This window comes from Camelus ferus, chromosome 12 (assembly GCF_009834535.1).
Source record: "Camelus ferus isolate YT-003-E chromosome 12, BCGSAC_Cfer_1.0, whole genome shotgun sequence".
NCBI lineage: Eukaryota > Metazoa > Chordata > Mammalia > Artiodactyla > Camelidae > Camelus > Camelus ferus.
This window is the reverse complement of record NC_045707.1, coordinates 6,346,977-6,372,533: the sequence shown is the minus strand read 5'-3', so window position 1 is coordinate 6,372,533 and position 25,557 is coordinate 6,346,977. Positions and strand designations below refer to the sequence as shown.

General features: G+C 41.0%; 1 protein-coding gene across 1 annotated transcript; it reads right to left on the bottom strand.

Moving 5' to 3' along the window:
- Window positions 1-1,736: 1,736 nt before the first annotated feature.
- Window positions 1,737-25,533, bottom strand: XRCC6 (X-ray repair cross complementing 6). The gene is given in 14 exon segments (XM_032492327.1): window positions 1,737-2,153; window positions 5,692-5,805; window positions 9,801-9,901; window positions 11,074-11,203; window positions 12,651-12,812; window positions 13,545-13,557; window positions 13,559-13,714; window positions 15,165-15,351; window positions 19,264-19,447; window positions 19,848-20,102; window positions 20,374-20,512; window positions 21,943-22,055; window positions 24,662-24,758; window positions 25,373-25,533. Coding segments are annotated over 13 exon segments (1,830 nt in total). The 5' UTR covers window positions 24,744-24,758; window positions 25,373-25,533; the 3' UTR covers window positions 1,737-1,959.
- Window positions 25,534-25,557: the final 24 nt, after the last annotated feature.

Here is a 25,557-nt window from a genome sequence, read left to right as displayed (position 1 = left end):
TGGGGACGCGCCTCCCCGCCCTTCCCTTTCACACGCAGCATCAGGCCACCGGCTCTGCGGTGCGTGTGGGCGTGTGCGGGCCGTTCCTCCCGCTCAGAGCGTGTTTGCAGGCGGAGGAGTTTCTATTAAGAGCTAGTGCCTATTGAGCACTGTGTCCATTTACATGTTTTCTCATTTCATTTTCACTATTCTGCGTTATTATAAATACGAAGAAACTAAGGCTAGAAAATGCCAGGTAGATTGCCTATGGTCACTTATAAGTATGTGATGGAGCTATGATGCAGATTTACTAAATCTGACCTATGAGTTTATAAAAGTCCAGACAAATTACGTTTGGACAGGATGTTTCTCTCCCAGGGAGCTAAAGAGCAGAGAAGCATCATTACCTCGCAGAGAAACAGAGATCACCCAACTGCTATATATCACAGACCTCAGTGGTTGTTTTTCTAACATCATTTACGTTATCCAGAGGTGTTCTGTTTGACCCTTGAACTCTTTCATTTTATTTTGTAAATAGGAGAATAGAGGGGAAGGAGTCTAGACGTGAGTTAGGTCCCACAGGAGGGCATGGAAAAGCCTGGGGACTCAGTTGGTTTCCTCCTCACTAGCCAAGAAATCCATTCTTACCTTGCTACTTGTGGTGACTAGCCCGATTCTAATCTACTTTTGTGGTGGTGTTAGTAACCCCCTCTAGAACCAGAGTTCCCAAACATGCTTTATTTAAGGGGGATGGTCTAATTTATCAGCAAGAATAAACACTTATTATACTAAATGGTTTTGCATTATTTTGCTGTATCCTCAAACGCATTTCTTCTAACTGGAGAACTATCTTTCCTTTCCCCCAGATAAGGAAAGAAATCCAAATAAGAATATAATATCTCTTTTCCAAACAAAAACAAAAGCAAAAACAGGTTAAAAAAAAAAAAAAACTTATAAAGCTCAGAGCAAAGACTCCAAAAATGAAAATCTCTTACAAGAGTAATCTGACCTCCTCCTAAACTCACCTCATAAGATGCTTGTTCTAGTCCTGAAAGACACAGGACCTACAAGCCATCCTCAGAGGATTAAAAACTGTTCCAGATGCCTTCCTTCCTTCTCAGGCCAACTCTTCAAAAGCAATTGCTGGAGAAAGAGCAGGAAAGGGGCAGGGATAGGGATCAGGGGAGGGGAGAACACAGAGAGAAAGACACTCCCCACCGCTTCCCGTTTTCCTGACACTAGGACCCCTCCTTTTCCCCTTCTTTATCTTCTTGAACTTCCTACGGCTCCCCTGAAAAATAAAAGGAATAACTCATTTCACTTACACTGGAACCCAAATTCTCAGAGTACCAGAAAATGTGTATATCTTCTTCATATAGTTGAATGTCACATTAAGAAAATGCAGCATGAGGAGAGTTGCTATTTACTCATGAAGCAAGTGGTACCAGAATTCTAAATGCTGCATTGTTATTATTTCTGAAATCTGATCTTTAGATCTTAAAATTACACATGTAAAGGAAAACAGATGGGAGGACAGAGAATCAGGAGAATATAATCTTACTAAGGCTTATCATTCCTAAAGTATGTTCACCTGTCCTTAACTGTCACACTCTCCTCTACCCTCATTGATATCTATTTTGTTTCCATTGTGATGATGTGCCTTCCCAGTGAGAGAGAAAATTAAGCCAACAGCCAGTGGCAAGTGATCTTTGGATGCAAGGCAGACACATCTTTCTCCTTTACACTAAGGAACAATATATAGTACAAAGTTAGGGCTCTTTATTCAGACAGTAGAGTAAGGCACGGCAAAGTGGGAGGGGTACACACTCCATGGCAACAGAAAGTCTCATAAACGTAAGGTCCTCGGCTTCTGTCAGGCAGACTCGTCCTGGCTCAGGAGAAAGATGTTTTAACTTTATAAAAACAAAACCAGGCAGCCTGGCTCACATGTGAAACGGTGACTGGCTGCATGGTCTCCGGTCAGTCCTGGAAGTGCCGGGTGAGCGCATCCAGCAGCTCTTGCTTCTTCAGCCCACCCTTCAGCCCGTGCACCCTGCAGGCTTCCTTCAGTGTGGGCACAGTGAGCTTACCCAGCGTGCCCCTGCTGACATGGGCCCTCAGCTCCTCTTCAGATACCACCACCTTAGGCCTTTTGCTTCCAGAACTTTCATCATCTGGGGAAACAGGTCGGGTAGGAGTGACTGGAAATGCTACCAGTGGGATCCCAGCTATACTGCACAGGGGGTCTCATATGACCTGGGCTGCAGTTAACCATTTTCCATAAAGCTGTGATGCCTACCTAGAACACCACTGGGAAGATAGGTGTCTTGATAAGGCATCTTTATTTAAATATAAAATAAAAAGTGTATCACATCTAGGAGGAAGTTAAAAGAAGTGAATGCTATCAGTTTATCCAAAACTGCTGATTCCTTTGCATGAGCAAGTCATTCATTCCTTCCTTCTTTGCTCAAAAAGCATTTACAATTTCAAACTACAATACAAAGTCATGGTAATCAAAACAGTATGGTACTGGTCCCAAAACAGACATCAATCAATGGAATAGAATAGAGAGCCCAGAAATGAACCTTCACTTATTTGGCCAATTAATCTATGACAAAGGAGGCAAGAATATACAGTGGGGAAAGGACAGCCTCTTCAATAAGTGGTGCTGGGAAAACTGGACAGCTATATGCAAAAGAATCAAACTAGAGTACTTTCTCATACCCTAAAAACTCAAAATGGATTAAAGACTTATATGTAAGACTTGAAACCATAAAACTTCTAGATGAAAACATAGGCAGTAGGCTCTTTGACACTGGTCTTTCCAATATTTTTTGGATATGTCTTCTCAGGCAAGGGAAACAAAAGCAAAAACAAATGGGACTACATCAAACTAAAAAAGCTTTTGCACAGCAAAGGTAACTATCAACAAAACAAAAGGCTGCCTACTGAATGGAAGAAGATAGTTGCCAATGATATATCTGACAAGAGGTTAATATCCAAAATATAAAGAGGGGTGGGTGTATAGCTCAGTGATAGAGTGTATGCTTTGCATGCACGAGGTCCTGGATTCAATCCCCAGTACCTCCATTAAAAAAAAAAAAAATCACAGAATTTAAAAAAAAACAGAAAAAAAACACACCAAAATATACAAAGAACTTATACAACTCAACATCAGAAAAACAAACAACCCAATTAAAAAACGGGCAGAGGACTTCAACAGACAGTTTTCCAAAGAAGGCATACACATGGCCAACAGGCACGTGAGCATCTTTGCTCAACATCACTAATCAACAGGGAAGTGCAAATCAAAACCACAATGAGACATCTTACACCTGTCAGAACGGCTATTATCAAATAACAAGTGTGGAGAAAGGGAACCCTTGTGTACGGTTGGTGGGAATGTAAGTTGGTGCAACCATAATGGAAAACAGTATGAAGATTCCTCAAGAAAATTAAAAATAGAACTACTGTAAAAACCAGCAGTTCCACTTCTAGGTATTTATCTGAAGAAAATGAAAACATTAATTTGAAAAGATATGTGCACCCCTATTTTCACTGCAGCATTATTTACAACAGCCAAGATTTAGATGCAACCTAAGCGCCCATAAATAGATGAATGGATAAAGAAGATGTGAGGGATGTGTGTGTGTATATATATATGTATATGTATGTATGTGTGTGTGTGTGTGTGTATATATGTATACTATATATATGCATGCAGTGGCATATTAGCCTTAAAAAAGAATGAAATCTTGCTATTTGTGACAACATGGATGGACCCAGGGGGTATTATGCTAAGTGAAATAAGTCAGATAGAGAATGACAAATACTGTATGATTTCATTTATATGTGGAATCTAAAAACACAACAAATGAACAAGCATAGCTAAACAGAGTCAGATAACAGAGAACAAACAGGTGGTTGCTAGTGGGGAGGAGTTGGGGTTAGGGAAAAAATAGGTGAGGGAGACTAAAAGGTACAAACTTTCAGTTCAAAATAAGTGAGTCACAGGTATGAAATGTACAGTGTGGGGAATACAGTCAATACTTATGTAATATCTTTGCATGGTGACAGAAGACAACTAGACTTATCATGCTGATTATTTTGAAATGTATAAACATACTGAATCACTATGTTGTGTACCAGGAACTAACACAGTGTTGTGGGTCAACTATATCTCAAAACAAACAAACAAACAAACTCATAGGTAAAGAGAGCAGATTTGTGACTATCAGAGGTGGAGGGTGGGGGGAGGAGGAACTAGGTGACCATAGTCAAAAGGTACAAAGGTACTTCCAGTTATAAGATAAGTAAGTACTAGGGTCAGTATGAACAACATGATAAAGATAATTAACATTGCAGTATGCTTTAAATGAACATTGTTAAGAGAGTAAATCCTAAGAGTGCTCATCACAAGGAAAAAAACATTTTTTTCTCTATTTCTTTAATTTTGTTTCTATATGAGATGATGGATGTTCACTAAACCTACTGTGGTCATCATTTCATGATGTACGTGAAGTGTAATCACTGTGCTGTACACCTTACACTTACACAGTACTGTATGTCAATTATATCTCAATAAAACTGGAAAAAAACAAAACCAAAAATAAAGCAATTTTAGAGCACCTTGTCCAGTACCAAGGTACCATGCTGAATGGTAAGAACATGCAGGCTGAGGAAAATAAACAAGCATATAAATCCCACGTGCGCAGGGGTGACGACCGTGACAGCAGTTCGCACTGGGCACTGGGGAAGTCATTTCTGACGCACAAGGGAGAAAGCACCACGACCACCACCCTCACGTCTCATCGCTCCACATCCTCGTGGGCCTTGTAGGAAAGCAAGCAAATTTGGCTTTCTTTGACCAAAGTCAGCCGAAAGGATTACAACCTAAGCCAGAACTATTCCCAAATGGTGAGGCATTCACAACGTGCTGTCCTGAAAAATATGAGTCACAGTAAAGACACTTTGGGTTCAGTGGTAGGAAAAAGGACAGTCCAGGAGAGAAAATGGTTAAGGCCCCAAACTGGAAGTTCACAGGAAAAAAAGCCCAATAAAACTACATCTCACTCATAACTTTAGGAGAACCGCAAATCAAAACAGCAGCTATTTTACCTCTACCTTTTTTGGTGTGAATATTGTTTTTAAGAAGCATATAAATGAAGTCCAGGATTGGTGAAAGTATAGGGAAACACACCCATCCCTCCTTGAATAGGGTATAAATTGTATCACTTTTGCAGAAGCAAACTGGCAATTCTTAACCAGAATTTTAAATGTCTGTACCTTGACCCGGCAATCCCACTGATAAGAATTTATCCTACGTATCTGCTCACACAAGTATGCAGTGGTGGTTTGTGTTCACTGCAGTATATCCATCAATAAAGGTCTGATTGAATGAACTGTGTGCATCAATCCAATGAAGTACTCTATAGCCTTGTTTTTAAAAATGAGGTAGGTATACGAGTGTGCATATAAATACTCGTCTAACATATATAGCTGAGTAACAAAATAAACTAGAAAACAATGTGAATACTATTCCATGTATGCTGAAGTATGTTTGTATATGTAAATATGTAGGTTTGTATAGAAATTTCTGAAGGGTCATTATAGGATCTATAGGACATTATAGGACATTATGATTCTCTGTGATAGGTCCATAAAGCCAACTTTTAAAAATAACCCACTGAATGTCCACACCCAGCTCCTTACCTTGTTTTCGCTTGGGAACTTGCTCCTCAGGACTGTAACCTGGTGGGTACACAAGTTCCTTAAACTCATCCACCAGGGAGCCCAGTCTTTTATCCATTGCTTCAACCTTGGGCACTAGAAAATAAAAATGAGAAAGATGGCCCGGTGAGTCATAAGCCCTGACTTCCCATCCAGTTCCAACTCTGTGGGGACCAGAGAAGAAAATGCCTGATTGCTAAGACAGCGGGAGGTCGGCGAAGGGTCCACGAGGCAGCTGACTTGGCCACAAAAATATTCGATGAACTCTAACATTCACTAAGGCCCTTTAACAACTGCATTTAACAAGCACTTGCTACAACCAGGCACTCTTCTAAATGCTTTAAACTTACTACTTTTTTTATTTAATCCTCCTAACAATCTCTGGGGTAACTAAATTTGTCTCCCTATTTTATAAAGGTGGCAATCAGAGAGGCTGAGTGATTTTCCTGAGATCAAATGGCTGGGGAGTGGCAGAGTTGAAAACTGGGCTAGATTCTGGGGATTCAAACAAGAGTCTATGCCCTCAGTGCCTGCAGTCTAGTCGGGAGGCGGTAAAAACAATGCAACAGGGCTGGGCAGTGCCATGAAGAAAGGGACTGTGTAGGGCACTGAGGCACAGGAGGGGTCAGGTCAGGAATGACTCTGTGGCACAGTCCGGAGAGCCGAATGTTCTTCCTCAGGCAGAGGCTAGTCAACACAGGAGAAGGCAGAGGGGCAAGAGACAGAGGGTAACACGTGGCTTAGAAGTAGGGTGAGGAGAGCAGGGCCAGAATGAGGCTGGAAAGGCAAGCATGGTGAATATCAGCTCAGAATTAGGGCTTTTCCTGAGAGCAGTGGGGAAACTGTGAAGGGCTATGAGCAGGGGGATGACGTGATTAGATTTACATTTTAGAAGAGCACCTGCCAGCTGTGTGGAGTATAAATTGATGGAGGGTGAGAAGGAAGGCTGAAGCAGTGGGGACAGCGGGGTGTGGTGGGGGCAGTGATGGGACTATAACATGAGAAGGGACAGAACTGGCTGGACTTATTGATGGAGTAAGAGGTGTGGGGGCAGACGAGGGGAGGAGACGGGGTGGCAGGAGTCTTCCCCAAGACCAACAGGGAAAGGGAGCTCTGCAGGAAAGGTAAGATTTTTGTTTCCTCTCTTGTTACCTTACAACTATACAGCCTGTAGAGCTTTTGCCGTGAGCTGTGTCAAGCCAAGGGCAAGGGTGATGAGATGAGTGTCTCAACACTTCCTCATATGACAGTGATGACCAAGCACCAAGGGAGCTCCTGCCCTGTGGTGCACGTATGAGATGGCACAGGGTCACAAACTGAGCTCCTGCCGTGTCAGAAGACCCATGTTCCAGGTTCCAGGGATCTCTGCTAGAGCTCTGGTTCTCAACCTGGGGACTTCTAAAAAGTGCTGATGCACTATTTACACTAGCCACGACATGGAAGCACTCTAAATATCCACTGGCAGATGAATGGATGAAGAAGTTGTGGTATATATATACACAATGGAATACTATCCTGCCATAAAAAAGAATGAAATAATACTATTTGCAGCAACACGGATGGACTTAGAGATGATCATACTAAGTCAGTCAGACAGAGAAAGACAACTATCGTATATCACTTATATGTGGAATCTAAAATATGATACGAGTGAACTTATTTATAAACTAGAAGTAGACTCACAGACATAGAAAACAAACTTATGGTTTCCAGAGGGGGAAGAGGGGGGATATGTTAGGAGTTTGGCAGTAGCAGATACAAATTACTATTTATAAAATAGATAAACAACAAGGCCCTAGTGTTTAGCACAGGGAACTATATTCAATATCTTGAATCTAATAACCTATAATGATAAAGAATATGAAAAAGAATACATACATATACATATAACTGAATCACTTTGCTGTACTCCAGAAACTTACACAACACTGTAAATCAATATACTTCAATTTATCTTTAAATTTTAAAATGAAATAAAATAAATGCTAAAAAGTGCTAACATGCTCAAATCACACCCCCAAAGATTCTGATTTAATTGGTCTGGGATGAGGCCTAAACAGCCAGATTTTTTTAAGTTCCCCAGATGATTCTGCTGAATAGCCAAAGATGAGAACCAATGTGCTTGAAGTAGTGGCATGTCTCAGAATCACCGGGAAGGTGTGTTTAAACCCAGGCTGCTGGGCCCCAATCTGAGTTTCAGATTCAGTCAGCTCAAAATCTGCATTTTTGACAAGTTTCCAGGAGATGGCAGGGCTGCTAGTCCAGGCACTACACTGAGAATCACTGGTGTAGCCGAACGAGGCCACCTGGGAAGAAAACAGAGAAAGATGGGGCCTGAGATCTCCTAGAGGATGCCCATGTTTAGAGGGGAAAGCAGGTCCAGGAAAGAAGTCTTACGGTCACCACAGGCATAGGAGGAAGAGTACAGTGTGACAAAGCCAAAAGAACAAAGTGAAAAACAATTTTGAGTCTTTGATAAGTTATTTATTAAATGAAAGTCCTATCACAGTGTCAGAGAGAAGTGGACACATCTGACTGGAAGTGAGCGAGGGATGTAAAAGAGCTAAGAGTCAAAGGGGTCAGGTGTCTGAGCAGCAGGATATCCAGGGACTGGGCAGCTGCGAGCTCTGGCCAGAGCCCAGAGGAAAGGACAGGGCTGGAGATACAAGTTTGGGAGCTACGCGCATGCGGCGACACCTGAGGCTGTGGGAGTGGATAACGTGACCAAAGAAAGGAGAGAAGAAAGTGCTGAGAATAGGAATCTGAGTCATTCAAGTTATAGGAAATACTATAGCAGCCAGAATTGTTTTGAAAATAGAGGTAGAAACAGTAGAAAGAGAAAACCAGACTTTCCCTCAAAAGCATAGGGCCGGAAGCCAGAATGCAAGAGGCTGCAGCCCTGGCAAGGAGCAGGGCACGCAGCTGTGGAATAACGGACAGCAACCGTGTTCTGAGCACATCCCGAGTGCCAGGGCCCACACCTTGTTAACACCTGGTAGGAACAAGATCATTATCCCCGTTTTACCAATAAGGGAACTGAGCTTCAGAGAGATTATAATTCCAAGGCCACTCAATTTAGTAAGTGGCCAGATCTGAGATTCAAATCTAGCTACATCTGCTGTTTCCAAAGTCTGTACCCTTCACCATCTTGCTAGAGACCAGGTGATTTACTTCCTGATGTGCCTGAAGGCCATGAAGGAAGGGATGGGCTGCCTGACCCAAGGGTTCCTCCTCTGCCAGGCCCGCTAATAGCCACCACCACAACACAGGCACAGCAACTCATGCTCAACGCTGGGGCCTTCTGTCCAGGGTGAGAGATTGTTCATAGCTGGGAAGCTAAGCAGGCCAAACTGAAATGTTCTGATCTTTTCAACCTCTGTCAAGAGTGTTCATTAAATAGTCTTCAATCTGTTTTCCAGTGGGCATTTACTTACATCACAAAACTTCATGCAATCTCTTATGAAATACATGAGAGAGTCACAATCCAGACTGAGCAGCGAACTCAGAGCGCCCCAGCCGAGGAGGCCAGAAGATCTCCATGCTGGGTAATGAGGTGCACCTTCTGGGGCAGAGCACACCATCTGATGGCAGCAGCAGTAAGCACAGTGCTTCAGAGCAAGGACTCTGGGCCAGACTCACTGGATTCTGAACCTAGATCACCACTTAGTACTTAGTGCCTTGGGCAAATCACTCCCTTCTCTGTAAAATAAGGACAGTAACAGCACCTACCTCACAGTCATGAAAAATAAGTGAGTCAACACACAGAAAAGCAGTGCCTAGCACACAGTAAGCACTCAGTAAATGTTACAGTTATTTTTTAAACTTTCACCAACATGCAGTCACAGGTGGCCTGCTTCAGAAACAGGTCTCAGAAGCCTGGCACTTTCTCCTCCTCTCACTGTAGAACCAGCCAAATCTGCTCCTAGGCAATCTAAGCTGGTCTAGAAAATCTCTCAAGCAGAGATGATTTGGACAACAAGGTTAAGTATTTGGAGAGTGCTAGGAAATGCATGCATGTCACTGGGCCAGAGTAAAATCGGTAAGAAACCCTCCCATGAAAAGAACCTCTCGGCTCAGCTCGGCCTCCTTACTTGTCAGGTCCACTGCCTGTTCAGGCTCCATCAAATCCAAAGCCAAGGCCTCCAGGTTCCTGAAGTGCTGCTGCAGCACTGGGTTCTCAAAGCTGTCACTTCTGTTAAAACAATAACAGTAACATGAATAAATTAAAAAATAAAAATGCAAACATTTAAAAAATAAAATAATAAAATTAAATAAACCCAACTGAGATAGCGCAGGTCCAAAGTCAGCTGAGAAAAACAAACCAAGTAAAACTGTTGGGAATCGTATCACATGAGCCACCTTCTCTCACTCCACTTTTCAATTTATTGTCTGATGCTAGAGATTCACAAGCTAATTTAAAAGCAAAACAATACGTGCTCAGCTGTCACTGGAAGCTGCAGGCAGAGAAGAAAGAGAGGAGGTAGGGCCAGGTCAGTACCGAGAAAAGACGAAGGAGGGATGGTGGGAGGCGGGGAGATAATGAACCTGCGTACTCGTTCTTCTCATTCTCGACAGCAACGTAAGAGAAAGAATCCAGAGTCATACAGTCCTAGACTTGAATCCTGGCCCCAGCTCCTAGCTGGGTGAGTCTGGGCAAGATGCCTCACTCCTCTAGGCCTCAGTTTTTTCATCTGTAAACAGGCACCAAAACTTCCAGGGTTCTTTCAAGGTTTTTATGAAGAATAAATGAGATACTGTTGGAATTGTATCTAGAACAGTGCCTGGCACATGGCAGAATCTTAACACTTCCATTTGCTCAGTAAAGGACTACACCAGGAGATTTCCTGTGGAAGAGGAAGGTCACTTTGCCCAGAGGTAGGCAGAGATAGGGAAGCACCTTAGAGACAAAAGATGGAATGTGAAAAAATTCTGTCTGCTGTCCCTTTACGCAGGTTCTGAGAAATGGTCTATGTATATGTAAGAGGAAACTACTTGAATTATATAGTCAGTCTTTTAACCCTGTGACAATTTACATTGGATTTACTTGCTGTTACTCACTGTGTGACAACCACCAAAGAGAAGGCCAATGAAGAATCCTCTTCTGACTGCTGCTTTTTGAGCCTGCTCAACTAACCTGGCTTTCTAAGCACAACAGGTCAACCAGCTGTAAACACTTAGCACAATTCCAGAGTCTTCAATGTAAAACCTTCCATTCTCTGTATAGCTTTTAAAAAGTAATAATCTATCAGTTAACAGAAAAGAGTAGAATCATTCTCTGGGTCTATGCTTAACTCAAACTTCCAATCAGACTTTCAACTCAGGAGGCAGTTCCTGAAGAAAGCCTGTGAATGACCTGTTACTCACCTGTATTTGAAGCGGAGCTTCTGAACAATAGCCTTCATCTTGTCTACCTGCTCTGGGTTTGCCATGACTTTTTCAGTAAAGGGTACCTTCCGTCTGTCATCAGCAAAGGGCAAGAAAATGAGCTGGAAGCCTGAGGAAGAAATATAATGTTTTTGGAGATTTGACTTAACAAAAGGTTTCAGTCACTGAGTTGTTATTTTTCTCTCAGCTCCAGTTCACCCTTCAGTGTCCTGTGATGGTGGGGCTGGGACCCTGCAGGCCCCAGGTCTCCTTTTCCAGCTGATTCCTGTTGGCATCTACCTAGCAGACTCCCTTTGGAGTCTCCAGAGGGAGACCAGAAAGCAGGAGTGCTCCTTCTCAGACACTCCCTGTTCCTGCCAGTGCTGCCCTAGCCAGGCTCCAGCCTCCAGCTTTTTCGATACACCCAGAGCCAGCTAGACAGTGCGCCCTCCCCAGAGGGCTATATCCCAGCTCCATCAGGCCCTCCTCTGAGCTTCAGCCTCTCCCCACTTTTTTCTCCCATCTTCCACCATATACTAATTGTAAGGGTCATCAGGCTGATCTTGTTCTGCTGACTGGTTCTAGAAAGAACAAGAAAATATAGGAAAAATATAGAGACTGGGACCAAGTGCTGGTGCTAGGTGAAGAGCCCTTGTTGGCAAAGCCAAGGGCATGGAGCAAGAGGAAGGAGCAAGTCTCTTAGCTCGCCCATGCCCTAATGTCTCCCTCTGGCACCTACTATTGACCGAGAGCCAGCAGACAAAGGAGAAACAGTGTTTGGAGAGTCTCTGCCTCATCAGCACAGAGCCGAGAGAAGAACTGACGTCCAAAGCTGTTCCTAAGCATTCTAATGACCAGGGTTAGAAATGTAATACATTCAAAGAGTCCCTTTATAATTTTTATTAGCATAGCTAAAGAAGGAAGACTACCGCTTGTTGGCTACTTTGTGCTAGACATTTATATGTTTATTATAAGCTTACTTCAAATGTGAAGCAACCTTGAGAGAAAGATGTTCCAGAATTCTCATCTTTGCAGGTAAGGAATATAAATAGAAAAGTTAAATTATTTGTCCAAGCTGACCAGCTAACAAGTGACAGAGAAGGGCCCGAAACAAAAACAAAGTGAGCTTTCAAGCACATAAGCATAAGACAAAGTCAAGTCTGACTTCAAAACCCAGTCATTCCACTATACCTCACTGCCTTGGCATACACAGGAGATCAACCAACCAACCAACCATTAAACATTACAAGGGTGCCAAACAATGGCTTTAGTAAAGAATGTGTCAGCAGTGAGACTCTATGAACTTATGTCAGTAACCTGCAAACAGTCCCTATGCAGTCAATTCTCAACCCTGGCTGCAGAGCTGCCTTGTACAGTTGTGCATGCTGTGTACTGCACAATCATATTTGACAGCCTTACCCAGCTGTTCATCAAATTCACCTGTGCAACCCAATAAATACACATTTCCCAGGCCTCATTCCTGGAGACTCTGGTTCAGCAGGTCTGAGTTGGGATCCCATGAGTGACTCCAAAGCCTGAGCATGGTTCAGAACATTGAAACTATCTTTTCCACATACCTGGGGGAGTCACCTGAATTTTCTGGTCATCCAGTACCTCTTCCTGTGGCATCAAGGCCACAAAACAAGGGGGGGTGTTCTGCCGGGGTGTGTATCTGCACACTGCCATGACCTCCTTCTCCAGACACTTGGTGAGTAGAGCACTGAACAGAGTTGAGCTCCCTAGAAAGCAAATGTCCAGGGGTCTACATCATAAAGGGATCTCCTCCTTTCTTCCCTCTTAGCCCATGTTATAAGCCTATAGTTTCTTTTTCATTTTCTTAAAAGTACTTAGGTAAGAGGTGTGGACCCAGAGCTGAGGGGAAAGTGTGGGTAGCAGAGGCATAGAAAGGAAGGAGAAGGAAAGGAATAAGAGACTAGACACCTCAAATACTCCATTTAGGACTGTGAATTTTTAACATCAGCTTGCTTTTACTATTATTTGGCTAATGACATAAGCCCCAATGGCTATGAAAACCAGACAGGTCAGACCTGGGGGGTTCATTAGCTACAGCACAAAGGAATCCAGGTCTGGAAAGCACAAATAAACACAATGGCCAAGTTCATATCATCTTTCATTGCTGACACTAGGGAAGAAGCTGGGTTTGTTTTTTGTTTTTCCCAAACTCTCTATCTGATGCCTCAAAGAAAGAATTCCATGGCAAGCAAGTTTTAAAAATGCTAATCCATTTCCCCTCCTGGACATTCACAATCCCTATCAGTGTATTATAGGTCCTAAAGAAATCTCTTTAATTTTGCTTAGTCTCACATTTCCAAAACTCATTTGAGCATGAAACACTTTCCAAATACCCATTAACACATCCTATACAGTTTCCAGCAGCCACTTAGGAAATGCTGCTCACTAAATTGCCTTTGGCATTACTCATTCATTTACCCTAGATCTAAGCCACTCACCATTTACCAGGGAACTCCTCGGGGTACACGAACAGGGAAGGCCTCAGGTAATGGTGCTTCTTCAGCATTACCAGGGGCTTGAAACCGATGAGAATCAAACCTGGTTCATCAAACCGTTTAAGCTCTTCCGTTTCCTCTTTCTCTAAGACAATCTGACGTTCCCCATAGGTCTATAGGAGAGGAACAAGCACCACATAGCGAGGCTACTCGGAGATGCAAAATGGTTGCCATGTGACACTAGCAAGTTAAAATCAGCTTTCTTCTAAGGAGAGGAAGAGGGCTTACCAGCGACATCTTCCTCCTACCACCAGGAATTAACATTTATTGAATGCCAGCCAGGCACTTCACACTTGTCACCCAATTTATCATCTGTAACAATCCCAGGCAGTAGATGTTAAAAACTCTGTTTTACAGATGCGTGAACTGGGGGCTCAATAGTTAGTCACTTGCTCCAGGTTATACAAGCAAATTGGACTTTGAACTAAACTACATCTGTCTGGTGCTAAAGGCCATGCTCTTCAAGCATTTATTCCTCCCCTCGTTTAACATGCACTAAATCCTCAGCATCATCCCTGACACACAAAGGATGCTCAAACCTTACCTATTTATTGAGAGGACCTATGTCAGGTACTCTGCTAGGTCTCAGTCAGTGTGGGAGGCAGACACACACACACACATACTACTTCCAAACTTTAACATTTGCATTTTGATTCTAAATATGCAATTAGTTTAACAGAGTCAAATTTGAGCTTTATGAAGAAAAAACAGAGCCCTCAAGATTTTCTGTAGGCACAATGGATCAAGAAAGAAACTCAATAACCAGAAGAGCTACTGCCTATGAACAGGCCAACAGGAAAAACTAATTACTTCCAAAAGGGAAGAGGAAATTTCTTGTCTTCTTCTTCCAAAAATTAGGGCAAGACACTCTGGCCTGAAATTTGTGCTCCAAAACACATCTCATGGGTTGAATCAACATAATATTTTATTTTAGTCACTTAGTTGATCCTTCTAGGTCCCAAACTTACACAAAATCTCAGATTCTCTCCCACATTTCATATCATTAAAAAGGAAGGATGACTCTTTTGATTTTAATTTTAGGTATCAAATCCCTCTGCAGATTGAACAAAGGTGAGAGGAAGAGGAAAGATAATGTTCTGCACTCTTAGTGTGTCTTGCAGATTAAGAAAGGCACGTGTGTATCATTTCAAAGCACAGAATACATTTTGGTTTAGGAAAAAAAAAAATCTGTCCCTAAAAAAAAAAAGTGCACTACACACCCAACACACTTACCCTTGCTCGTCTCCCTAGTTGACTGTACAACAGTTTCTGCTATTGTACTGAGCAAGGAATTAGACTGTTAAGACTCAGAGCAGCATGTGCTGAGCGACCAAGAGCTAAAGTTTTCACTGACATCTCTTTCAAATACTGGCTCTGACACTCAGGTTCTCAGGGCATTACTGATCTGGATGCCATATTCCAAAAAGAAATAACAACAGCATGGCTAGAAAGATGCACACATGAAAGTTATTTAACTGGTTAGGCTGACTGATACCGATATCTATATCTCCCCTCCCTTTTAACTCTTCAACGGGACAAAATTCAGTAAGAAAGCAGACCTACCTGAGCCCTCTTGGTGTCGCTAGGCAAAAGCAAACTGCCTGTATTTACATTAAATGTCCGGGTCTTGGTTTTCACTGGTTCATTTGTTTCCCGATAAAGCCTCACTGGAAGAGGTCTGAAAGCCTTCTGGACCAAATTATAAATGCCGACAGTGAGCACTACATCTTTGGTGAGCTTAAGCTTCAACCTGAAGGAGAGAAACATTTTTTAAAATCTGTACTAAAAGATTATACTTTCCTATCTAAAATTCCTTCGTGGCACCCAATCTCTAATTTGTTTAATTCTCTCCAATAGTCCAAGCTCTTCAAATACAAATATAAAGCATTTTAATAATATAATAGAGTGGGGAGGGTGTAGCTCAGTAGTAGAGTGTGTGTTTAGCACGCATGAAGTCCTGGGCTCAATTCCCAGTACCTCTATCAAAAAAAAAAAAAAACTAGGGTGAGGGTATAGCTCAGTGGGTATGCGTAGCAATGCAAGAGGTCCTGGGCTCAATCCCCAGGACCTCCATTAAAAAATAAACAAAATGAATATATGTATGTTCATGTATGACTGAAGCATTATGCTGTACACCAGAAACTGACATACTGCAAACTAACTATACTTCAATAAAGAAAATAAAAAAAAAAAAAACTAATTCCCCCAACAAAAAAATAAGTAAGATTTTTTTAAAAACCTAATAATAAATAAATAGACCTAATTACCCTCCCTCTCAAAATAATAATAATATAATTGGGTTCTCTATAATACATCTGAGGGTCTACACCACAAAAAAGCTTCAGAATATACTGCTAACTACTTAAAATAATGATAAAGAATGTACTATAATAAAAATAATAATAACTTTTAATTGAGCCATACATCAAATCACTTTACAGCTATTCTCTCATTTAAACATAATAACCCTGTAAGTTATTATATGCTATATTATACTATATTATATGCTATTTCTGTTTGTGTAGTATATTTTGCCTCTTCTTTCAACAATGAAACCACAATTTTTCTTTGGGACCCACATTTCCCCCCCCTGCAGTTTTGGGAAAATGTTCATCAGGGTGCTATACCCTCCCCTGGCCAAATGGTGGGCACATCTGGCCCAGGCTCAAGCCATCAGACTTATTCTCCTGAGATTCTGGGTCTCAAGCAGTAAGCAAGGAAGCACATGACTGGAGGGGATGTTGCTGACAGAAGTAACCCAAAGACACTGTCATTAATGTCTAGACCTAGACAAGAACCTAGATACCTGGTGCCACCCTGGTTCCTACACTACCTACCCTGTTCAGGATTCTGTTTGAATATGCTGAAATTAGTCAAGAGTCAGTTTCTGTTACTTGCCACCAATAATCTTATTATTGTCCTTTTTAAGATGAAAACACTGAGGCTCAGAGACATTATCTAACTTGCCCAAAGACATACGACTAATGAAAACTGGTATTCAAATTCAGGTATGTCTGATTCAAAGCTCATGTACTTTTCCATTATGACATATTGCTCCAGAATATTTATATCAATATTATAAGCAGCAACAGGACCTCTTGTAAATGTGTTTTATAATAATGACAATGTGCAAAAATATTTACCATGTTATAGTGTGAAAAAAAGCAGAACACAAAAATAACCTGTGCTACACATTCCTTTCAAGCACACACGGAACATTCTCTAGGACAGACCATGTGCTGGGCCACAAAACAAATCTAAATACATCTAAAAAGACTGAAGTCATACAAAGTATGTTCTTTAACCAAAATGGAACTAAGTGGAGATCCACAATAGAAAGAAATTCAAGAAAACCCCAAATATTTGTTGTGGAGATCCACAACAGAAAGAAATTCAAGAAAACCCCAATTATTTGTCCAAGAAGACAAAGAAGAAATCAGAAGGGAAATTTAAAATGATGTTGAACTAAATGAAAGTGAAAATACAACATATCAGAAAGTATAGGATGCAGCTAAATTAGTGCTCAGAGGGAAATTTAAACTCCTTTATCCCCAAAGATTAAGTCTTAAATTAATAATCCAATCTTCACTGTTGTGGAATGTTTAGTAGTAAGTATTTACTTTAAAGAAGAGAACATGCTTAAATAAATTATAGCTAATACAAAGGTATATTGGTTCACACCGTAGAAAGAACACTGGTTTGGGACAGGAAATTTTAGGTTTCTGGAACAAGGACCTAGTATGGCTTCAAGTCAATTTGGTAAAGTATGATTGCCCACAGACGAGTATTAGTAACAGAGGGACATTACTAACAACACTACCCATTTGGTAACTTCCTACTTAAACTATTCTGGATTACTAGGTGATAAACTCAGTTGCCTAAAGGCTGCTGAAGGAGAACTGACAATAAACGTAACTAATTTAGAAACCGCACAATCTGCAAAGTAATTTTTTTAAATTGTTGTGCCCTCTGTATTTTAGTATCCTGAGAAAAAGCACTCTTCAATGTCCACTCCAGCCTCAGGCTTCAAGTGACCTTGGTTCTATTTCTGAACCAAAAGGGCAAATCCATTACTCCCCCAACCCCATTTAAAATTTTTTTTAATTTTTAATTTCTTTTTTTGAGGGGGAGGTAATTAGGTTTATCTATTACTTCTGGTGGAGGTAATGGGGATTGAACCCAGGACCTTCCATATGCTAGACATGCACTCTACCTCTTAGCCAACCCCATTTTAAACTTTCACATATATAAACTAAGGTGTCTTTCGACCTTGAAAATGTCATAACTCTAAGTTAAGATAGTTATAGGATAACATCATGTGGTTTATGTCACACCGTGGCCAGGAAAAAAGGCGAGCCCACAGCCCAAAACAAGCTGCTTAATACATTTAACTTCATCTGAAATGGTTTAAGGTTAATAAGTGTTACTGATGGTTTCAGATTGCCTCAAAGGGTTGTCTTTATAGATTAAATGAGATAACTATTATCCTAGGACAGTGCCTGGCATATAATACCTATGCAATAAAATAGTTCTATCATTTTATTATAGCACGAATAAGTATAATAATGTTCTAGGCCTTAGGCCTGAGGCAGTTAGTTCTCAAACAGCTCCAACTTATTATTATTCATATCAAGTATCCTATAACAACTCTTTCACAAAATAATAAGACTAGCCAACATTTATAATTACTATGTGTGTCAAGTACTCTGCGTAAATTATCCCATTTAATCATCACAGCAATCCTATAAGGAGGTACCATTTTTACTTCCATTTTACTGAGGCTCAGAGAAGTTAAAAAATTTACCCCAGGTCACACAGCAGAGAGGCCGGGACTATAATCCAAGCCAATATGATTCCAGGACCTACTTTAACCACTATTTTACCCTTCCTGCCACCCCAACCAAAATGTGTAGATAGTAACAATATTCCACTATTTCAGGAAGGGGAAAAGGTGACAGGGTGTGTGTTTGAGGAAAGAGAAATAGTTCCTCGGGGGAAAAGGAGAGCAATGACAAAATTGTAACTGTAGCACTGTGGTGCTTCAGTTTCCTTAAAATAATCTTATGGGTTTTCTAGTAGAATTGTCAGTAATCTCTTGAAAACAGCTCAAAAACTACCAATGGTCACATTCCTCTATTGAGGAAACTAGCCTAAAATGAAAACTTGATGGTCTTTAGGAAGAAACAGTGAGGAGGCCTTAGGGTTCTAATGTCAAAGCTCTCTAAAAGAAGATAATCCAACCATCTGGTTCCTCCTAGTCTCAAGCTTGTAAGAAATTAGAGTAACTCAATTTTAACAACAATGATAATAACTAAAATTTACTAAGTTTTTGCTCTATGCCAGGTACTATCGTTATCCCCAATTTAGAGAAGAAAACAAAGAGTACCCTAGTGAATGCAACTGAGGATACTATTGGGCCACAACTGTTTACCCCAAAAGAGTGGAGAGCTATGTTACTTTGGAGAAATAGCACGCCAGCTCTTTCCAGAGATAGAGAAGCAAACAGCTTGTGCTATCTTGAAATAAAGCAAGTTTTTTAAGAGTGCGTGAACAGTTAAGACAGTGGTACAGCTGAGAGATAAGCAGCCAGGGAGGTCAAAGCCACGCGTTGCTTAGATCAGTCAGGAGCCTTGTGGGCAGCTGACCCAGGCTTGGTGCACACCTGTAGAGCACGCGCTTCCTGTTCTCCTTGGCGCGAACCTTCCTCAACAGGTCTTCGAGCTTGCTCGACTCCTCAAAGTGAACCCCTATGTCCTCATCCTCTGCTATGCTGATAATATCTCTGTAGAACAAGGATATGTCAAAGCCCCCACGTTTCTTTAGGTGCATCAAGTCAAGGAAGATACCTGGGGCAACGATAAATAAGAGTGAGGGAAAACAATTTTCAGCAAGGGAGAATCTTTTTTCAGTTGAGTTCAAGTATGCTTTCAAAAGCTCCCAAAGAACTAGATTGATTATTAACATTTTTTTACTACTTAGAAAGTGGTTAAGGGAATCAGCTACTCTAATGACTTCATACAACTTATTCAAATAACCACCATTCGTAGCAACATAAGTAAAGAAAAGCTCCCTCTGACAGAGCCCTTCAGACAGCTGATGGCCTAGCCATTTTCAGCGGGAATGTTAGAACAGGTTTACTTTATTCTTTCATTTCATCCTGAAGAGTGAAAAGCGAATACCTGACAGCAGCTATAAAGACGCAATAAAATTGAGTAACAGTTTAAAAAGAACAAGGAAAATGCTGACCTGTGTCACGGAGATCCCCGGCTTTGGTCCTGGCCCGGCTGGCTTTGGCACTGTCACCTCCGTGCGGGTCATCTTCATTGGTGAACAGCATGATCCTCTTATAGCTCATCTTGAACTGGACATTGCTGAAGAGGTTGGCACAGACCCACAGCACTTCACTCAGTGAGTAGTCAGATCCATGGCCAATTAAGTCTTGGAAATGCTTCTTCCCCTTCGGCCCCTTAAACTGGTCAAGCTCAAGGACTCGTTTAGCACCTGATCAGAGATGGGGGGGGTCAAATGGGCAGAAAAGTCAGAACAGCATCGGGGGCCACCGTTACAAGACTAACAGAAGGGCCTAGGGTCTCTTTCTCATCCAGAGCTGTTTAACCCGTATAACGAAAGTCCACGTCCCAGTGAGAACCCCTGTCCGCAGGAAAGTACACTCCGAGTCAAGATGTCATCTGCATCCTTCTCTGCAACCCTCTTTGTGCAGGGTAATGACCTTCTCACGTAAGGGAAAAGCTGATCTTAGGACACTACTGACCTGGACTATCCAATTCCTGTAAGACGTAAATATTTTTGAAATTCACTGAATTTTTGTCCTTCTTGGTACCATAGAACACCACCGCCAAAAGATCTCGATCACTGCTTATGATCTTATTGGTGTACACACTCTGGATACACTGAAAAAAACACAAATAAAAATTCAGTATTTAACTACTTACCACTAAACTTAAGCCCCATAAGTGCCTGACACATAGCAGGAGGCTCAATGTATATTTGCTGAATTTGTACGTGGCATTAGAATAAGGCATGACCCCTACCTTCAGGAAACTCACACATCAGTGAGAGGGATGGTCATTTACATAATGTACAACAAAAAGCAGAGTGTGCTTAAGTGTATAACAGAAGCATAAGCAGTCTCTACCATGAGAAATCAGAGAATTAAAAATATGGATATACTCAGGAAGGAAACTCTGCTATATGGAAATCTTAAAAAAAACCCAAAAAAAACCCAATACTAAGATCACAAAATCTGGATGTGAGTCCCACTGATCTCACTTACTTAATTGGCTGAGTTTCGACAAGCCACTTGATCAATTTAAGTAGCTTGATACCAAGAAACAAAATTTACATATATAAAATAATTACATATACAAAAGGTTTAAGCTAATGTTCAGTATAAATAGCCTGAAAATAAGTCTGTATCTAGTCTATACTAACAGCATCTTTTGAAATAAAATTTGCCTAGTTATACAATTAAAGACATCAGTATTCCAGGAAAGTTCTATCTACCCATTTAAACTAAAGCCAGCATCTGGTAAACCAACGTCTCATAAGAAGTGGTCGGTCCTGAGGGCCTGTAATTCTGCAGGCACTGACAAAATTAAGTTTCTGATTCTGCAAAGCTGAGGAATAAACCAACCATGGTGACCCCTCCTCCATGTCCTGCTTGAGACTCTACTTGGCCTCCCTCCATAGCAATTCTCTCCTTAAGTAGAACATACGGTACGTCTTGTCACTGACAGTAATCTTCATTGCAAGTAATCATTTCTATAAATATTTTAATTCAGTCTTTGAGCAGTCTACAAACTTTTACAAAAATTTCTCTAATGCCTGAAGATGTTGAGCATCTTTTCATGTGCTTGTTGGCCATTTGTGCATCTTTAGAAAAATGTATATTCAAGCCTTCTGCCCATTTTTAAATTAGGTTGTTTGTCTTTTTGTTGTAATAATCTTTTTCAATCACAGGTACTACCCAACTCTCAAATATCATTTACAAAAGGACTCATTTCCACACCGTGACTGCTGGAACTTCCTTTCTTCCTTTACAGTCTCATCTCCATAGAAAGAGGAGCCCACTTCTACTACCAGGGCTAACGCAGAAGGTGGGAGTAATGTATTCCTAAGGTTGGAAGTTCAGACCCAGAATAAAATGAGCCTGTTCTCCAACACTGCTACGCTTTCTCAGCTGCAAGTATAGTAGCCATCCTGGGAGGCTAACCACCATTTATCATTCCAAACTTTTCAAAGAGTCCATATTTTTTAAAGTGGTATTAATACTTTTTTTTCTCTTGGTTTGTTTTTTAAACTAAATAAAAGGTAATCTTACCTGGATGCTCATGTCAAAAGGAGTCAACTCATCTTCACCCTGAGAGTCAAACATGGCCCTAGAAGCATCAACCAAAAAGATCAAACTATCTCTTCCTGAATATTTATAATCTCCTATGGGGAAAAAAAAGCGGAAGGAAATATTTGCCCTTGTGTTCATATTTATCATGTTTATTACTCAAATAAAAGAAATAAGAGAATAGCTCATTAAGCAAAATTATAACCTGATGAATTATTATAAAGTGAACACCCTTAAAACCACCACCCACACAGGAAACAATCTTGCCAGTCACCGCAGAAACCCCTTCCCTGTCCCCTCCCAATTATAACATCCACCCTCCTCCCAAGAGTAACCACTATCCTGACTTTTAGTAAACACTTCCTTATTTTTCTTTACAGTTTAATCATCCAAGTGGACATCACTAAACACTGGTTTTGACTTAAAAAAAAAGTATTTAAAGCCTCTTAATCTATAGATACCTCCTCCATCTTTTGTCTCTTATTTATTTGCTGAAGAATCAGGATATTTTATCATGTAGCCCTCCACCTCCCGGATTTTGCTGACTGCATGTTTTTGGTGTAGATTAACACAGTCCTCTGTCTTTCCTACTAGGGACCTACACAGTCTTCATCAGATTCAGGTTTTCCTTTTTTTTTCTGGCATGATTACATGATAAGCAACGTTCAGTTTTTCATAAAAAGGAATATACAATGTCTAGTTGTTCCCATTTGTGACATCGTTGCTTCCTAATGCAATAAATTTACTTATCCATCTTTTCTAAAGCAATACAGCAATATGTGTCAAGAGCCTTCAACAAAAATTCTGCCTTGATCCAGTGAATTCTATCTCTTAAGAAAATAAGATATGGAAAAACCCTCATGCAAAAATTTCCACAGTATTGTTTGTTAAAACAAGAAATCGAAAATAACTAAAATGTCCAATAGGAAGTAGGCTGAACAAATTATAGCACAATTAAAATGAGTTATAAAGACTATATATGTAGTACATGGAGAAATATATCTATAATACAGTAAGGAAAAAAGGCAGAGCACAAAATTATGTATGTATGTCTAAAATTCTTTTTGAAGATGATGTGAATTTTGAAGGTGTAAATTAAAATGGAAAACTTTATATGCACCATGATTACAACTGTATAAAAAATCATATACAAGCAAAACCAGACATATACAGTTAGGAAATATGTAGAATGAAAGATATATGCAGGAAATATGCAAAATGCTAGTAGTGGTTGTGTTAGGGTGGTTGATTATATAGATTACAGTAAATTTTCTTTTATTTTTTATATTTCCTATGTTTCTCACTTAATAAAAACCACTTTAAAAATTTCTACCTAGGTGAGTTGTATTCCATTACATACATATATATGCTGCATCTTCATTATCTATTCAACTATTGATGTGCACTTAGGATGCATCCATATCTTGGCAATTATAAATAATGTTGCTGTTAATATCAGGGTGTATGTATCTTTTTGAATTAATTCTTATTTTGTGGTTGGCTTTATTCCTTTGATAACCATGTAAGTTTAAAAAGCTAAAGCTCTAAATGTTCTTAAAAACAATGAACACTACATATATGTAAATTTAAAAATATGTGTGCAGTAAAAAAATTTTTTAAAAAAAGAAATGAGCTATAAAGCCATGAAAGACATGGAAGAAACTTAAAAAGACATATTACTAAATGAAAGAAGCCAATCTGAAAAGACTAAAAACTGTACGATTCCAACCAAATGACATTCTGGAAAAGGCACAGCTACAGAAACAATAAAAAGATTGTGGTTTCCAGGGGATTAGGGAGAGGGAGGGAGGGAGGGAGGGAGGAATGAATAGATGGAGCACAGGGGATTTTTAGGGCAATGAAATTATTCTTTATGATACTATAGTGGTGGCTACATGTCATTATGCATTTGTCAAAACTCATAGAATGTACAACGTCAAGAGTGAACCTTAATGTAAACTATGGACTTTGGTTGATAATAATGTGTCCATGTTGGTTCATTGATTATAACAAATATGTCACACTGATGAGGGATGTTGAGGGTCAGGGAGTATATATGTGTGGGTGGGGGAGCTATGTGCGAACTCTGTATTTTCTGTTCAATTCTGCTCTGAACCTAAAACTGCTCTAAAAAAATTAAGTATATTAAATTTTTTTTTAATTTCTACCCAGGACTTAAATTAACCAGCATGTAGATTATATTCACCCCTTATTTCTCTTTCTTTATCCTCTGTTACTATATTGCCTGAACATATATTCCCAAACCTGGAGGCTATGATGAGGGAATGACTCTTGTAACTGTGTTGCTCATGTTTACTCTTTGTTTGCTGCAGTTATTGTAGGGTGAAAGCATTTCTATACTGAGGTCCTAGAATGAGGAAAACTACTTTCCTTGAGTGAGGAAGGGTCTTACCTGAGCCACCTAAGGTGACCAAGGATACCAAAGTCTAGAGTCACTTATTGGAGCTTAATCTACCAGTGCTCAGCAAAAGTTTAAGGCTAGGAATGTCCCATAGACTAAAGTAAGACCTGACTAGAAGAGCCTAGGGTAGATCTGCAAAATTTAAAGAGAGGAAAGTATTTGAGATTCTCTGAGGAGTGAAGGGTAAGCCATGAGACAGCAAAGGTCCCTCAGCAGAGACAGGCAGGCAAAGTCTTTCCTCCACACACAGAATGGTAGATGTTAATTAAAGTCACTTACCTAAACCTGCTTCAAGGCCCTCCTCTTGTTCTTCTTCTTCTTCATCACCCTGGTTTTTGTAATAAGACTCCCACCCTGACATATTGGTTCCTGCTCACTAGATGTAAGAAAGTTAAGATCAGTAACAAGCAAATTTGAACCGAAAAATTATCGACTCTTAGGCTACTATGAGATCTGTCCCAAAGGCTCGAGTTACTGGTGAGAAATGTGGATGCTGGATCCTGCTGCTTGGAGAGCTTGGTAATTGAGATGCAGAGGTAAATGGGTATGGGCGTCTTTCCAGAAAGCAGCCTCACCTTAGCTATCCCTTAAGGACACTTCAAGGTAAGTGGCCCAGGGTGTGCCGGGGCAGCCTGACCTGGAGGTCCAGTCCGGCCTCTGTCATCATCTGGACTTGACGGATACCCGGTCTGGGGTATTCTGTCCTTTAGCGGACCCACTTATTCTCATCCCGCCCCCAAATCTCCAACTCCTCAGCCAGGAAAACCCAGTGGGGTCTCAAACATAGGTGGTCCTCCAAGACTGGGTGCCGCCTCCCTCCGGAGGAAAGAGCTGGGACAGAGGCTGTCTCCACCCCTCGCGTCCACGCACTTCTGGCTTACGCTGCCCGGCGGCGAGGCTACGGGGACGCGCAAGATTGAGAAGGCAAAGCCGAACGACGCCAGCCCCTACGAGCAAACAACAAACAGAACGCAGCCCCTCCCCGCCTACCTTGGGCGCAAGTAAGAGATCAATTTGGGCAGAAGGCGGGGCGCCGCTCGCTTCCAACAAATGCCCCTTACGTCATCACGCACAGCGCGAACCTTTCCCGTCCAGCTGGCACGCCCACATCCACATGCGCTTTCCACACCCGTCCCCCACTAACGCCACCCAGCCGGCGAAGGCTCGCCCCCTCC